Source organism: Dendrobium catenatum, unplaced genomic scaffold (assembly GCF_001605985.2).
Source record: "Dendrobium catenatum unplaced genomic scaffold, ASM160598v2 fragScaff_scaffold_353, whole genome shotgun sequence".
Classification (NCBI taxonomy): Eukaryota; Viridiplantae; Streptophyta; class Magnoliopsida; order Asparagales; family Orchidaceae; genus Dendrobium; species Dendrobium catenatum.
Window position 1 is genome coordinate 579,735 of NW_021318815.1, and position 14,875 is coordinate 594,609.

Sequence of the window (14,875 nt, forward strand, 5' to 3'; positions counted from 1 at the left end):
AAACGTATTGATTCAGTGGCTGAAGCCATGCTTCTTTTTCCATTTAATTTCTAGCTTATACCTAGATAATCTAAAGTGGTTAGCGAGTGTCTTCACTTAAATATTTTCTCTTTATTATATTATCATATAGCACGTACCTATTCAATGTATTGCAATACTAAAAGACTTAAGATATTATGGCCATAACATAATATTAGTTGTTGGCGTTGCATTTGTTGAAAGATTCTATGAATGAGCTTATCTTATAGATTTTTTTTGTAAATTTGATGAGCTTATCTTCTTAAAAATTTTGGAAATCCTAAGGCCTTAGAAAAAAATTCAGGCTTCGCTAATTCCCAACCTCCTGTGAGTGCCTACATGATTTTTTTTTAATATTCAGCAATAAATTATAAAATATATAACTCAAATTCATGAATTTACACATACAACCTTCTTCCTTAACTACATCTATTTAGTATTAAAAAGGCATTAAAATTACCCATATATGCTTCATTTAGGCCGGCTTTCTTACAGAGCCATGCATTGAGTACCCATACCCACACCCACACCCACCCATATATCCACCCATACACAATGGGTGTGGGTGGGTATGGGTACGCCCATGATCTTGTGGATGAGTATTGGTGGGTACTCAATATCGGTGGATAAATTGATTTATATTATTAATAACCGCTTATCTTATATTACTGCAATACTCACTACGTAGTGTGCAACACTTAACCACACTGCGACTATTGTAAATTTTGATATACGGCTTGAAAGTTTGTAATCATAGCAAAGGGCAACAAGCCTTAAGGCCATCGGTCTGTGGCAGACTTCATTCAAAAAGCATTAAAAGTGGGTGGGTATAGGTGGGTACGACGACCCGAAAGTCACCATGGGTGGGCGGCGAAGCCCATCCGAGTAAAGCATGGGTATCCAATGGATACCTAACTGGGACCCCATGTAGGGCTTTGCTTTCTTACTGTTAAAAAAAAAAATTCTTTTGGGCAATAGAAATTAGACAATAATATATTGATTAGTCTATTTCCAAGTTGTCAATCAATCTAACATTTCCGAAGCAGGCAGCAACGCATATTACAACGGGGCATGAGATCTCTTCAACAGGGCTTAAACCCTGCTGCTCCACAATCTGCATTTGAGAGAGAATGTTTATTCTAAGTATTTTCCCCTGGAAACATAGCAAGTAAATTAAACAGTTTCAAAGGACAAGAAAGAAGATCAACAAGGTTCCAGACAATAGAAACCAGTTTCCATGGCCTTGATCAATTTTTAACAGCTACATTCATTTATCAAACTAGCTGGCCGGTCGTGATTGCATAATAATAATAATAATATGTATCATACATAGAATATGTGATAATTTAAATACAGTAACTATAATAACAGAATCGGTTCGGCTCGATTCAGAAATGGGGTTGAGCGAACAAACATGCTAAGCGCTCCCTTTGTACAGGCTCGCCTCCTTTGCATGCAGCGGGACGAACGATGCCTCCAGCTCTTTCGTTCTTTCTCCAATCACGATTTCTTTCCCTATTCGAAGAATTCTCCCGCCTTGCTGCCTTCCTCTAGCCATATAAAGGCTGATAGGAGATCTATGGCATCATTTTAAACCTTCTATTGCCTCTTTAAAGCCGCCGAAGTCCCTGCACCATCTTGCAAACGCCAAACCCTTGTTTCTCTCCTTTCGACAACAACCTATAGCAAGCTCCTCCTCCGATTCAGACTTTTCCCTTTTCTCCTTTCCTCCTTCATCCTTTCTTCTTCTTAGTTCCCGAGATATAGAAGTAGATGTTCTCTTTTGTATTGTTTTTGCTAGATTTGATTTGGTGTTATCTTGATATATTGTTATGATGAATTTTAACTTGCTTTCGGAGAAGGTTTTATTTAAGTTTGATGTTTGATTTGATTAAAAGCTATATTATTTTATATCCTTTAGATGTATTATTAATCTAAAATTTGTTTGTTGAGTTTTGTTTTAATTTTGTTTTCCGTAAGGTGCCTTGGTTGGTCATAACATAGATCACATTAAATGATAATTGATTTGGTGTTTTCGGTGTGACTAAAGATTTATTAGGATATTCATTATTTTCTCTCGAAGTGCATAATTATAAATCTTTGGTTCCACTTCTTATAGCACTTCTGAGTGACGACTTTATAGGAAACTATTGGATTTCCTTGAGTTAGTATTTACCTTCCTGGTGATGGGGTATTTGATAAACCGACTTGGGGTATCTGATAAACCGACTATATGTATAATGTTAAATTTAAAGAATTTGAGAGGAAAAAAGTTTAATTACGTGTGCAATGAAGGCATGGTAGTACGGAAAAAAATGTTTTTAGGGTTGCGGCAAGCTTCAAGGATTGTAGCAGAAAAATATGTCTCAAGCGGCTCAACACTTACCACACAAATCTCTTCCCTTCCGATCGAGCCAGCCTTCAGCCCAACACAAATTAGTCGTCTGACTCCACTTGAACACTCCTGTTTGATCGACCTGGTACATGCGCATGTAACGTCTTTGATCCTTATGGTCTGATCTGAGAAAGGAGTGCATGTCTCGCACTCTTGCTTGTCCTGGCCCTAAACCCGCATGAGAGTGAACCCTCAACTCTTTCTAGAAATACGTAAGAGGAGCCCTACCATTCTATCTCTCCTCTCTTTTGGGAGCATGAAGGAAGCAGAAGGACCAGTATTATTCAGAATTTCACAATGAAGGCCGGTGGTGAGAACCTGTATTCCTCATAATTCCAGCAATGAAGGTCGATAGCGGGAACCTATATTCATCATAATTCCGACAATGAAGGTCGGTGATGGGAACCTATAGCAGCATGCATGCCAGCAGGATTTGACGCAAATGCGGAGGATGCTAGAAATTTTGGGGCTAGAGGAACAAGACGAAAGCTATCCAGACGCACGCACCCGCTCTATCTAGATGCACGATCTCTCGTCTCGTGCAGTGGCGCAGTCTCTCGTCTAGACGTAAGCTCCTCTTGGTTCGACCCCAGGTGCATGCTGGAGGAGGCTACCGCATGTGGCAAGCTTTAGGGACGCACGATCCCGCTTGGTTCTGCCCCAGACACAAGCGCATAATCTTCTGTACATACGACTCTCTAATCCCGTTCGATTGCTCTTATGTAAGAGGGGTTCACGAGACGTTCGTCTCTCTCGATCGAACGCAGAGATTGTGGGGTTCTCGCTCGACTCCTTCAGATGAGACGCACGAGACATTCGTCTCTCTCGATCGAACACAGAGACTGCAAGATGAAGCACTCTCCCTTTTCTCAGTTGGACGTATGCAGGAACGAACAAACTAGGAACCTGCTCCCTTTCATTTCTGAAGGGAAGGTCGGGCATTCCCTTCAGAAAGCCCAGCAATAAAAAAAAAACTCAGAATTTCAACCAAGGCAACGAAGGCTCTGATACCATGTTAAATTTAGAGAATTAGAGAGGGAAAAAACTTAATTTTATGACACAAAACTATTCCTATGTATAGATCTATACAAGATGTCGTAATAAAGAAACAAATAACTACAAAATCATGCATAATTACCTAAATATAATCCTTCCTAAATCAGTCACCCAAATATGGAAGGAGATCGGCGTGATCTTGGTGAGCCTCCCACGGATTCCCATCCTGGCCGTGGGATCAAGTGTTAAGGGATGGTTGGGATTTAACAGAGATCGGCATAATCCAAATGAGCCCCCCACAGATTCTCATCCTGACCGTCTGACCGTGGGATCAAGTGTCAAGGGACGGCTGGGATTTAAGATAGATCATTCCAAGGAGCTTGAAGAGCAGGTGCCGTGAACGTTGGGTTTGCTTTTCTTCATATATAGATTTAACATATATCATGTTCCTTAGACCTTTGTAATTTCATCTGCATGTAGTGGCTAAAGTTAGGGTGAACCGCCCTCCATCCCTCACAAACAGCACATATCTACTTAATCGTCTTCTAAACTCTGATTAACTTATCATTAATAATGGTTCAGACCCTCTATTAAGATGTAATTTAGGCTTCGTTTAGGATGGCTTTTTTACTGCTTTTTAAAGCAGCTTTTAGTACAATTTTTTTTTTTTACTTTTTTAATTAGGAAGCAACTTTAAGAAGCAATAAAAAAGTCATCACAAACAAAGCCTTAATCAGCTAAGCCAAGAATAAACCAGGGCATGTGTAAATCTTCAGGTTAAATCTAGGTAAATAAGAGTTTGACAGGATTGAAACCAGCACCAAATAGCCGTTTATTAGAAAAATAATACACCATATTTAGATTCACAAAAAATAGCATTGACATCAAAGAAAAAGCTTTATGAGCAGAAGCATTTCAGGTTACCTCAACATAATCAATTTTACCACCAGCTTCGGATATTGTTTGCTTGATTAAATCTTTTAGATCTTGACAATTTTTCTGTCCTTTCTCTGCAGCAAGTTTGGCTTTTGATAAAGACCTATTAATAGACAAAGCCTGCAGAGAAATCCAACACCAAAATACATGAAACGTTGTCTCAATTCTCAAATAAGGACTGATCAGTGCATTAAGCGATGCCAGAAAATGAAGAGATGAAAGCAAAACTTTAACTTTCTATAAAGCATTTTTTTTCCAGCTAGAAATACTGCACAAGCGCAAATCATGAAAATTAAAGGATTAGTCGCATGGTTTTCGACAACAAATTAACACGAGAAGGTGAATTGCTTGACAGTATAGTCAAGCAAATCGGATATGGATAAAGGTTTTCCAGAACATTTAGCCAAAGTTTAGTTGTCAGGTAAACGTCTCTTTTGCATTAAAGAGGCCAGGTTTGATTAAGATCAGAGCACATCTTAAGTCAGAGTGTGAGACACCCGATAAAGGCATTCCAATTGCCATGTCTTTTAGGACTAGGACGGAACCAACATCAGACTAATTCAAACTCGTTACGTGCTACTGATTGCATCATCCCACCGGAGAACCAATTGTGAGGAGAAAAACAAGATAAACTATAATAACTACACTGAAATAGAACCAAAATGCAGAGTGTGTCTGCTAGGAAATACTTGAAGTTCACAAGTAAAATCTAACGATCATGACAAAAACAGTAAGAACAATCCATAAATCTAATGGAAAAATCAGAAAACAGCAGTTTTTATTGCAATAATCAAATTAATGGAAGAAAAATAGCAAGATACAATTGATCCTCAATTCGAGAGGAGGATCTATCTCTCCCAATCCCTAGACGCCGCTAGAGACTAAGTCACCAAACTCCAAGAACGAAATCAGCCATAATAATTTGCATATCCTAACCCTAATTCTCTCTTTCTATTTAAATCAAACAAACCCACCTCCTTAGCCCAAGCCGCCCCTTCCCTCCCTTCCTAATTAATTTCATGATTAGATCCCACTCATGTATGGGCGGCAATTCAAGAGGGAGGACTAGGCTCGGTCCGCCTCTTATAAACCTGGGCCGGCTGGACAGGTCCCTCTTGGACTGGTCTGGGCCTAACAGTATCATAAACATAATAAAAGAAGCTGCTAAGAATTTATGGAGCTAAAGAAACTCGAAGAGAAAGGAAAGAAAAGAAAGCCTCACAACAGTGAGTCATAAAAATAATGGCAATATTAATGTAGGCTATGAAAATATCCCCCCTGCTGTCACATTTGAGCGATTTCAGATCAATTTTTGAGAGAGATTGAATATTATTCAAATCAACCTAAAAATTTCACCTTCCTTCAAGGATTTGTGATCTAATTCAAGACTTCCCATTAGTGCAAGCCCATGTGGTCTCTCGATCACAAAAGAGAACTAGTAATTGCTAATCTATAGAGTCTACAATGCTTTAACTTAGTAGCAGCAATTTGAATTGTAAAAAAGAAGAATATACAGCTATTATCTCATAGTGAATGGTGAAAGAATGATGACAAATCTGATAAATGTCTCATGGTAGGACATCCTGGGAAGTCATGGACCCTAATCTACTTAATTGGTAAAGATAGTTGACCCAACCTAGCCCAACAATGTGAAAAACCATGAATTACATCGTGATGAAAGCAACAAACTTTGGGATCTTATGTTCACAATGCAACGAACTTTATGAGCTTTTATAACATAATTAATATAAGGGTGATATAGTACATAACCACAAGTGACGACAGAGTACTATAAATAGTAATATCTATTACAATAATAGACAACCAAACACCATAACAAGAAGCAAAGTTAGTATTGCATGCCAAACGCAGTGGCAACTGGTGTTTCATATCACAAAAGCAATTGTAATAATAGAGTTGGAAAATATAGGTTGTAACAACATTATCAATGATGCTTATAGAACCATGAATAATTACACAAAATATGTACAAAACTACAAAATTACATGGGATTCACATCATAGCTAATACAAAATGCATAGGAACACATGAGTCAGCTCACAATACACATATAAGAGCACTCAATATCAAAATTATCATGATACTAATATGATGCATGTTGTGCAAGCTAGTTAAGGAATATAACACCCACAATGCACTAACTCACATGACCAACAATCTCCACATAAATCCTATATACCTCACCATGCATAAGAAGAACATCATATGAGTGCATGACGTATAAGGATACCTCACCAAACCTAATTCTATATATATATATAGGAATACATAAGTAACAACGTGATATAAATTTATGTGTAAATAACCGATAAACACATAAAGCAACATTCAAATAGAGAAATACTATGATAAATCATGAGAGAACATCAGTTATTAAAATCTAAGCTGGAAGAACAACGACCTAACTCGAGCCTAACAGCTTTCCCGATTGGCCCAACTCCTGTCTAAGATTGTATGGCCTCCAAAATGAGCTTTCATTCTCTAGCCTCTCCCTTTCCCAATTCATTATTTGGGCTGATTTTGAGCTTGAATTTGAAAGGAAATGGGTTAAAGGATAGGGATGAGGGCATTTTATTTTCCAATTATGTCATTAACGGGAATTCAAGTTTCCACAAAGCAATGCTCGATCAACATAATGCTTTCAGAATTAAGGAAAACTTGTATAAATACTACATTGAGTTAAGACTATGCTGGTGAAAATTGTTTGCAAAATTGACACATTACAGCCCTAGAAAGTACGATTATAAAGGCATATATCATTGGATCGTATCACAGGTTGCTGACATAATCATATATGATTGTATGCAAGATAAGATGATCGTAAGTATGATCAATCATAAATCAAAACTCTTGGATTTTGATTGTAGTATGCATATATAGAAGCATCATAACTATCATGTATGTATGGAAGAAACATTATATTTCTAAGAAACTCAATGTGCACATGCAAACACACACATAGTTCAAATTAGATGCAAGCCATTGCATAGATATGCCAAGTCACTATAGTAGTTGGTATTATAAAGGAGATGATAGAGAATAGAGTTTGAGAAGGGGGGGTGGGCTAAAAAGGGTGACTAAGATGGCAAAATGGAAAAAATTAAGGAGAGGAAAAAAAAAAGAGAGTTCATTGAGGGAGTTTATATAGAAGAAGTTTAATCAAGAAAATTATTTAGGGTCAAACAATCCCCACTTGGGCGCCTTTATAGCTCATCGAAAAGGTGTCACAAATCACGGCTCAATGGGAATAAAGGGGGTTAGCCTTTTTAACACTTTTAAATTATTAATATTTCCTTTGGGTGACTACCATTCTTCATTGAGGTGGAGGACGCACGGTTCCTTACTTTTTTTAAAAAGCCTAACAGGCTCTCTACACAAGGCTTCTAACAATGGAGCTAAGAAAGATAGCTCACTTGGGGGCATCAATGGAGATGACACCAATCTGGGCTAATATGTGAGATGGCGCCCATTGTGGATTGTGAAGAGAGATGGAACCTTTCAAAGGGGGTGTCAAAAGAGATGCAAATATCAGAGGGCATCAAATGAGATAATGCCTACCGAGGAGCGTCAAGCGAGATGGCGCTCACTAGAGCTATTTGAAGAGATGGCGATTGTTAGCGTTGTCAAAAGAGATGGCCTCCATTGATGTCCATCATATAAATGCGCTAGTTGATTTGCATTGAGAGGGACGGATGTTGACCTCTTTTTTTGGCATCGGTCACTTACGCTATCTTATCTTGCATTTTGTAGATTGATCCACCTTATCGTATGTTACATCGTTGTGCTGATGAAGCGTCACCTTGCGTATGCTATCTCGGCTCGTCGTCGACCTTAGGATTTAGTCCTTTTGATCACATGTTGTCCTCTTATAATGTTTCAAATAACATGTGGTCGGGTCGATAACGATTTTGATTTGATTTCACGCATTTGGGCCTTTATCACGCATGTTCGTTTCGTACTTAATATCTTTTGATTGAGACATCGTTTTGTGAAATGGATTGCACGGGTGAGTCCGGATCGTCTAGATCATCCGAATAAGCCCATTCACACTCGAGTCGAGTATCGAATATGAAGCCCATTAAAAGGTATCGAGTAAGATCGTGCTTAGCAAAGGTGTCAAAAGAGATGACACTTTAATGAGTCATCAAAATAAATGGGACAAAGTGCTCAAAGTTAAAAAACATTTATGTACATTTTTCTTAAAAAAAAAAAGTATTCTTTTGGCTTTGATTATTCTTCTAACTTCAAGCATATTTTCTTTGAGTTTTGATACATTTTTTCCCATTGATGAACCAAAACACTAATGTGGTCAAGGGAGGTCACAAGTTCAACAATGAATTAACAAACAAACTTTAAGTCAAAGCAAAATATTTAATGGTTTCATAAAGAATACTATGTACATATAGTTTACAAATGTTATTCTAAGAAAAGAAGAATAATAATTAGATGGGGGAAGATAATGTAATATGGCGTCTACGGGCATGAAATGAGATCTCATTCACCAAAAGCATCATTCTTTACTTCATAGCCTCTTGATCGTAATTGATGTCATCCCCTTGAATTGATTCTTCGTATTCCAATCACTATTCATGAAAACACTATATCAATCTACTTTCATCTACCTTAAAAGTGTGTTGCCACAATCCACTAAAATAGTCATTTCTCGTATTGTACTTCCTACTTTCATTATACCCATCTTAATATCCTCATTTTCATTTGGAGTATCTCTCTTGTTAAAAGAAAAACTATATATTGCCATAGCACTCGAATAAAAAAGATTTTCAAGGCAAAATCATAAAAGGATTAAAAAGGCTATCCAACCATAAAAACTGCATTTAAAATGTACACTAGCGAAATGTAAACAAAATTTGCAAGAAAGATAATCAAACACTCAAGTCCAATTATCCTCCAACCCTCCTTCCATTGATGCTAGACATTTACATTGTTCTCTGAGACAAAACAATTCATCAAATTCTAGCAATGTATGACAATTATGAATCTATGATACTTAGACAAATTTATCATGATTGTACACCCAATGTCACCTAGGCCAAATTAGTTGGGTCTCATTGATCATTCAAAACATGTTGATCTAATAAAGAGGATCAATTTGCCAAAAAATAGAAATAGCCAAAGGATATAGTGATCTCTCAAGTGAATTCAATTTGTCAAAGCTATTCGCCACATTCCTTCAATATTTGGTAGAACACTAATTCAACGTTAAGATCATTTGAAGTTTTCACATCTGCTTGGTATTGGGCACCGAGATTGCTTCGAGTCATCAAGGCAACTCTCTCACTGAAGTCGTACAAGAAACAAAAGCTACTCTCCAGCTCAAAATAAAATCACCAACAACTTCACTCGAACTCACACTTTAATTGAAATTTGTTGTATGTATTTTAAAAGCTAACTAAACTAATTCATTTCACAACAAACACATGTTAAGCCTTTCAATATAATTTTACTTTTAGTTATCAAACGTAACATTTCTTATAGAACCATACATTAATCCAAACATATTAATATGATGTTAAAGGATGGGCCTACAACACTAAGTCATGTCTCCAGATTCAATCTTTGATGAGGTTCCAAAGCTTCTCTCTCTCTCTCTCTCTCTAAGCTCTCCTTATGTCTCTTCTCTTTTATCTTTGGCTTGATCTATATTTGTTATTAAAGTTCCAGTGTCACCCAAAGATGCATTTGGATCCAACAATGATCACTAATGAGCTTTCCATCTCTCCAAGCTAATGCTTATGAGGACTCAATTTATATGGCACAACACTTAAAAAAGTAAAAGTTGGTCTTAAAAAAAAAATCAAGGAAACTGTCATCAAATCAATAGAGAGGGTGGTGTTCACCAAACCTAGTTTGGGGTTTGGATGTCACAAATCACTCCTCTAGTTGAAATATCTAGCCCCTCTTTCATTGCCTAAATTACAAATTTGAACTAACCCAACCGAGGGCTTGCATCTAGTTTGAATTCGAACCATGAAAGTTAGCAAAATACAACACATCAATTGATAGCATTTTCGTGCTTATTCAAGTTTTACCAGTACCTAAAATTATTTTAGACCCCAACACAGGCGCTAGCTAGACAAGAGTATGACCCGTTACAAACAAAACCTCAAAACAACATAAAGCTAAAAGCAAAGCAGGACTTATCCCCAAGACTGGAGATTCAATTCCAACAATAAAGGGGAAGAAGGCAGAGAAAAGGAAGTTGAGTGAGAGGCTAAGAAAAAAGGAAGAAGGAATGAAACCAGACGTGGGAAAGGACAGATTAAACAGTGAAGAGGAAGGCGGTAGAAGCAACAAGGAACATAAATGAAAGAAATGCACAACTGAAAGAAAAGGAGAAAAGGAAGAAACTATGCATAAATTTTGAATAAAAATTTGAGATATACTCAATTGAAGCATTGAATGAAAACATTAAGGGGTGTAAGAATCAGCATTTTTATGGATCAAAGGAAAACAATAACAAATTGAACCATAATGAAAGTGCAAGACAAACCTTTTCTCTCTGCGTAGGTGATAGATGCACATTGCGGGAACTCATGGCAAGGCCATCAACATCTCGTATGATGTCCGAACCAATCACTTTGACAGCAAAATCAAGATCACGAACCTGTAAATGATCAACTTTGAGTTACTTCCATGCAATGTGCATTCAAGCATATAGAATAGCACCATTTTCATTTAGATATTGATGAAGTAACAAGCAAACTTTGCAAGGTAACCATTAGGTAACCATTATATCACATGAGTAAAATAATACTTTCAATTTGTCTTAATAAGACTATGAATATCCAGTATTACTAGGTAACTTGCATTGAAATAGATTTGCATGCATGGGTCAAAGTCAGCACACCTTCCTTGCAAGATGACATGCAAGGATGCTCTAAATGATTCAACATTGAATAGTAGTTCTCAATATTGTCTCAATATTCTAATTTGCATGATGGTACACTTCAATTTTTGAATTGCAAGTCACAACAACAGCCAGATTTCACCCTTTTTCGCTAGTAAGCTTCTGTTGCCTTGCAATTACTTCTTATGTCAAAATAATCAAAAATGTTTCTTTTATCACAGAGAGAAGGGCATGCGAGCATAGAAATGTATACAATTCAACGACATTGATGTTTGCTTAAGTAAATTATTAATTGACTGTACCTTAGCAGTACCTACATCTATGAACAAATTAGCTCATTCAATAACGCACACAGAAGCAAGTGTACTGCGAAAAAAAAAATCCTGTGCAAGCGAGTAAATCTCAATGGATTTGGAAAAAATGATTTTTTTGGAGGGGGAATAAAAAAAATGATTTTTTTATTGCACACGTATTTCAGACAGACATCCCTAGTCACGAATTCCAAGTACATAGAAGTTTTAAACGAGAAACATTAAATCACAGACGAGGAAAAACATGGCATACGAATCAGGATGTATGAAAAGGAATTTCGTCTGCATAGGATCTTCGCTCAATATAACAATAACTCAACCATATATCAAAAAATGAAAATAAAATCTTTAAGTTTGCAGCCTCAAAATCATGCAAACAAGCACCTTTAGCACAAACAAGAAGGGTTAATATAAAAGTTTCTACATTTCGAAAATACTTCACTGCTATTCAAATTTTGCTTCTCAGTCTGCAGTCTGCACTTTACATTAACACCCTCATGACAAAAAAAAACAATTAAAAACAAAAGACCGCGATAATTTGAAACGTACCATCCGACAAATAACTCGCCACTGCTGATAATCCTTCTTCCCAAAAACCGCCACATCCGGCTCCACGATATTGAACAGTTTCGCCACCACCGTCGCAACCCCTCTAAAGAACACCGGTCGGCTCGTCCCGCACATCCCTTTCTCCAGCCTCTCCACCCTAATCCACGTCTCGTGCCCACTGCCCCCATCTTCCAGACAAGAATCCCCCTCCCTTTCGCCGTTAATTGCTTCCTGATGCCCACCAAACTCCTTAACCGATGCCGAATAGTAGAGTTCAGCAGGGCAAAAAACAACATTAACACCGGCGGCGGAAAGCTTCCGGAGATCTCCGGAGAAATCAGAAGGGTAGGTGGATAGATCCTCGGAAGGAGAAAACTGACCGGGGTTCACGTAGATTGAGACGATGATCAGGTCGGCAAGGGATTTGGCCGTGCGGATGAGAGAGAGGTGACCTTCGTGAAGGAAACCCATGGTAGGTACGAGGGCTATAGTTTGACCATTGCAACGGCGGGAGCGCGACCAGGATCGCATTAGGGTTTTGTCGCGTAATACTTCCGGCTCTGACATTTCTATCTGGGTTGGCCGTTGCGAGGAGAACAGTGACAATGGAATCAATAAATAGCCGGATGGCGGCGGGAGAGGTCGAAATCTTTTTTGATAAGGCAACGTGGACATTGAACCAGCGAAAAGGACCGCGAAATTGTGCGCTGGAAAGGCGCAATTGATCGGCAGAAAAAGGGCTCAGTGGCTCCCAATATCTTTTCATTTAAAGGTAAATAACTAAATATCATATATTGAATTTTATGTTACATAAATTTTAAAATAAATTAATAAAAATTAAGATTCATTATAAAAATTTCATCATGATATTTTTTGCGCAAATTTCTATTTTAACTTGAATGAAATTTTATTAAATATAATTGTAACACAGCTATTTCCTCATATGTATGATATTTTTTATGATTTATAATGATAATAATTAGTCATTACATATTTAACTTATTTTAGTTTTTATTTATATTAAGTCATAATATGCGAATTATTTTATAATGATGTTAATAATTATATCATGTAGTTCTTAATAATAAGCTCCTATTAGATTAATATTTCAATATCCTAATTACTTCAATATATCATTGTTATATGCTACAATTTTTTTAACGGTAGACCGTTATTATCATCTTACACAAAGATTTAAGAAAAAAGTGGCAAAAGAAGAACTGCATAATTTGACCAATTAAAAGGATTTAACTAATGTTTGTTATATGTTACAAATAATTTTCTTTCCTATGATTGAGGACAATAATGATGTAATGTAGTAGATATATATATAGTATAAAACATAATTTTGTCGTATGAGTTGAAAGAATCCGTAGCACTGGAGTTGTCTTTAATAAATATTCTTTTCTGAAGTTCCCCGACCCCTTGAGAATGGAATGGTAGATAAAAGATTACAAATTCCTTCATAAATTGTTGGTGCTAATGTTAGAGTCATATGTGGTGTTGATGGCATGCATCGATCACAATGGTAATTAAGTGTATTGATTTTTTTAGTGACAATTGGTGCCAAAGTAAATAGAAGTCGATGTCGAGGCAAAAATGATAAAAGACTACAGCTGATTATCAGTTGTCAAAAGATTTTGTAGTAGGAAAATAGTGGGCAAAGAATCATAATCAAGCAACGACGATGGCCTAAGAACGAAATTCGGGTGGTGTTTCAAGAAAGTATTAAGTGTGAACTCTTTTTGTATATGAACAAAGACTTCTATTTACAACCGTCACGCAACTAAATTCTCTTGAATTATAATTTTTTTCCTTTCATGAAGTTAGCGCATCAATTAAAACATAAACTATCAAGAAAAAGACTTAGCTTCATATTCTTCAAGTTTGCTCGAGTATGGCTATAGAGGTTTAATTGGGCTCCAAAAGTGCAAAAAATTAGGTTAGAATATCAAGCAAAGATCACAAGGTCCCAAAAATGTTAGAATATACTTACTCAATACAAGATCAAATTGGAACTAGGTTAAGACTTAAGACAACGGCACATTAGCATGAGCGTGCCCGCATGAGGCATGTTTCAAACCATACTTTTTTTTTACTTGCCGCTCGAAAATCGCATTTTTCACTCTAAAATGCCGTGAAACTTAAAAATGCCGCTATTCATCTCCACTTGAACTCCATTTTGCGAAGAAAATGATATTTCTCTTCTTTCGCGTGTTCCTTGCCAAGTTTGGTAGAGCCAGAAAAATTGCGATGATGAACAGTGCAACGCTAATATTGGAGTCCCATTGTTCACCCGCAAGGAAATAGCTGAAGTTTTACCGTTCGGCTGGAGCTCCGGGGCGACGACATTCAAGCGTTTGGAGTTCCGTTGGAAATACTCTAAGCATGCAATCCCCGCACGCTGATGTGACAGTCGATAATTGCAAAAGAAAATTTATATTATTTATTCTTTTTATTTATTTCTTGTTTTAAAAAATAAATTTTGATTTATCGCTAAAAATATGAAATTTTAATTATTAAAAAAAAAAAAAAAAACAATGGAGCTCCGGGGCGACGACATTCAAGCGTTTGGAGTTCCGTTGGAAATACTCTAAGCATGCAATCCCCGCACGCTGATGTGACAGTCGATAATTGCAAAAGAAAATTTATATTATTTATTCTTTTTATTTATTTCTTGTTTTAAAAAATAAATTTTGATTTAAAGCTAAAAAAATGAAATTTTAATTATAAAAAAAAAAAAAAAAAAAAAACCCTAAACCCTAAACCCTAAACCCTAAT

General features: G+C 36.7%; 1 protein-coding gene across 1 annotated transcript; it reads right to left on the bottom strand.

The window, feature by feature from the left end:
• Positions 1-732: 732 nt before the first annotated feature.
• LOC110100502 (pantoate--beta-alanine ligase) lies at positions 733-12,811 on the bottom strand. Its single transcript, XM_020828031.2, has 4 exons — positions 12,095-12,811; positions 10,878-10,991; positions 4,334-4,465; positions 733-1,132 (listed from the first exon to the last, which is right to left on the bottom strand). Exons 1-4 carry the CDS (start codon positions 12,767-12,769, stop codon positions 1,019-1,021), a joined length of 1,035 nt encoding a protein of 344 aa, XP_020683690.1. The 5' UTR covers positions 12,770-12,811; the 3' UTR covers positions 733-1,018.
• Positions 12,812-14,875: the final 2,064 nt, after the last annotated feature.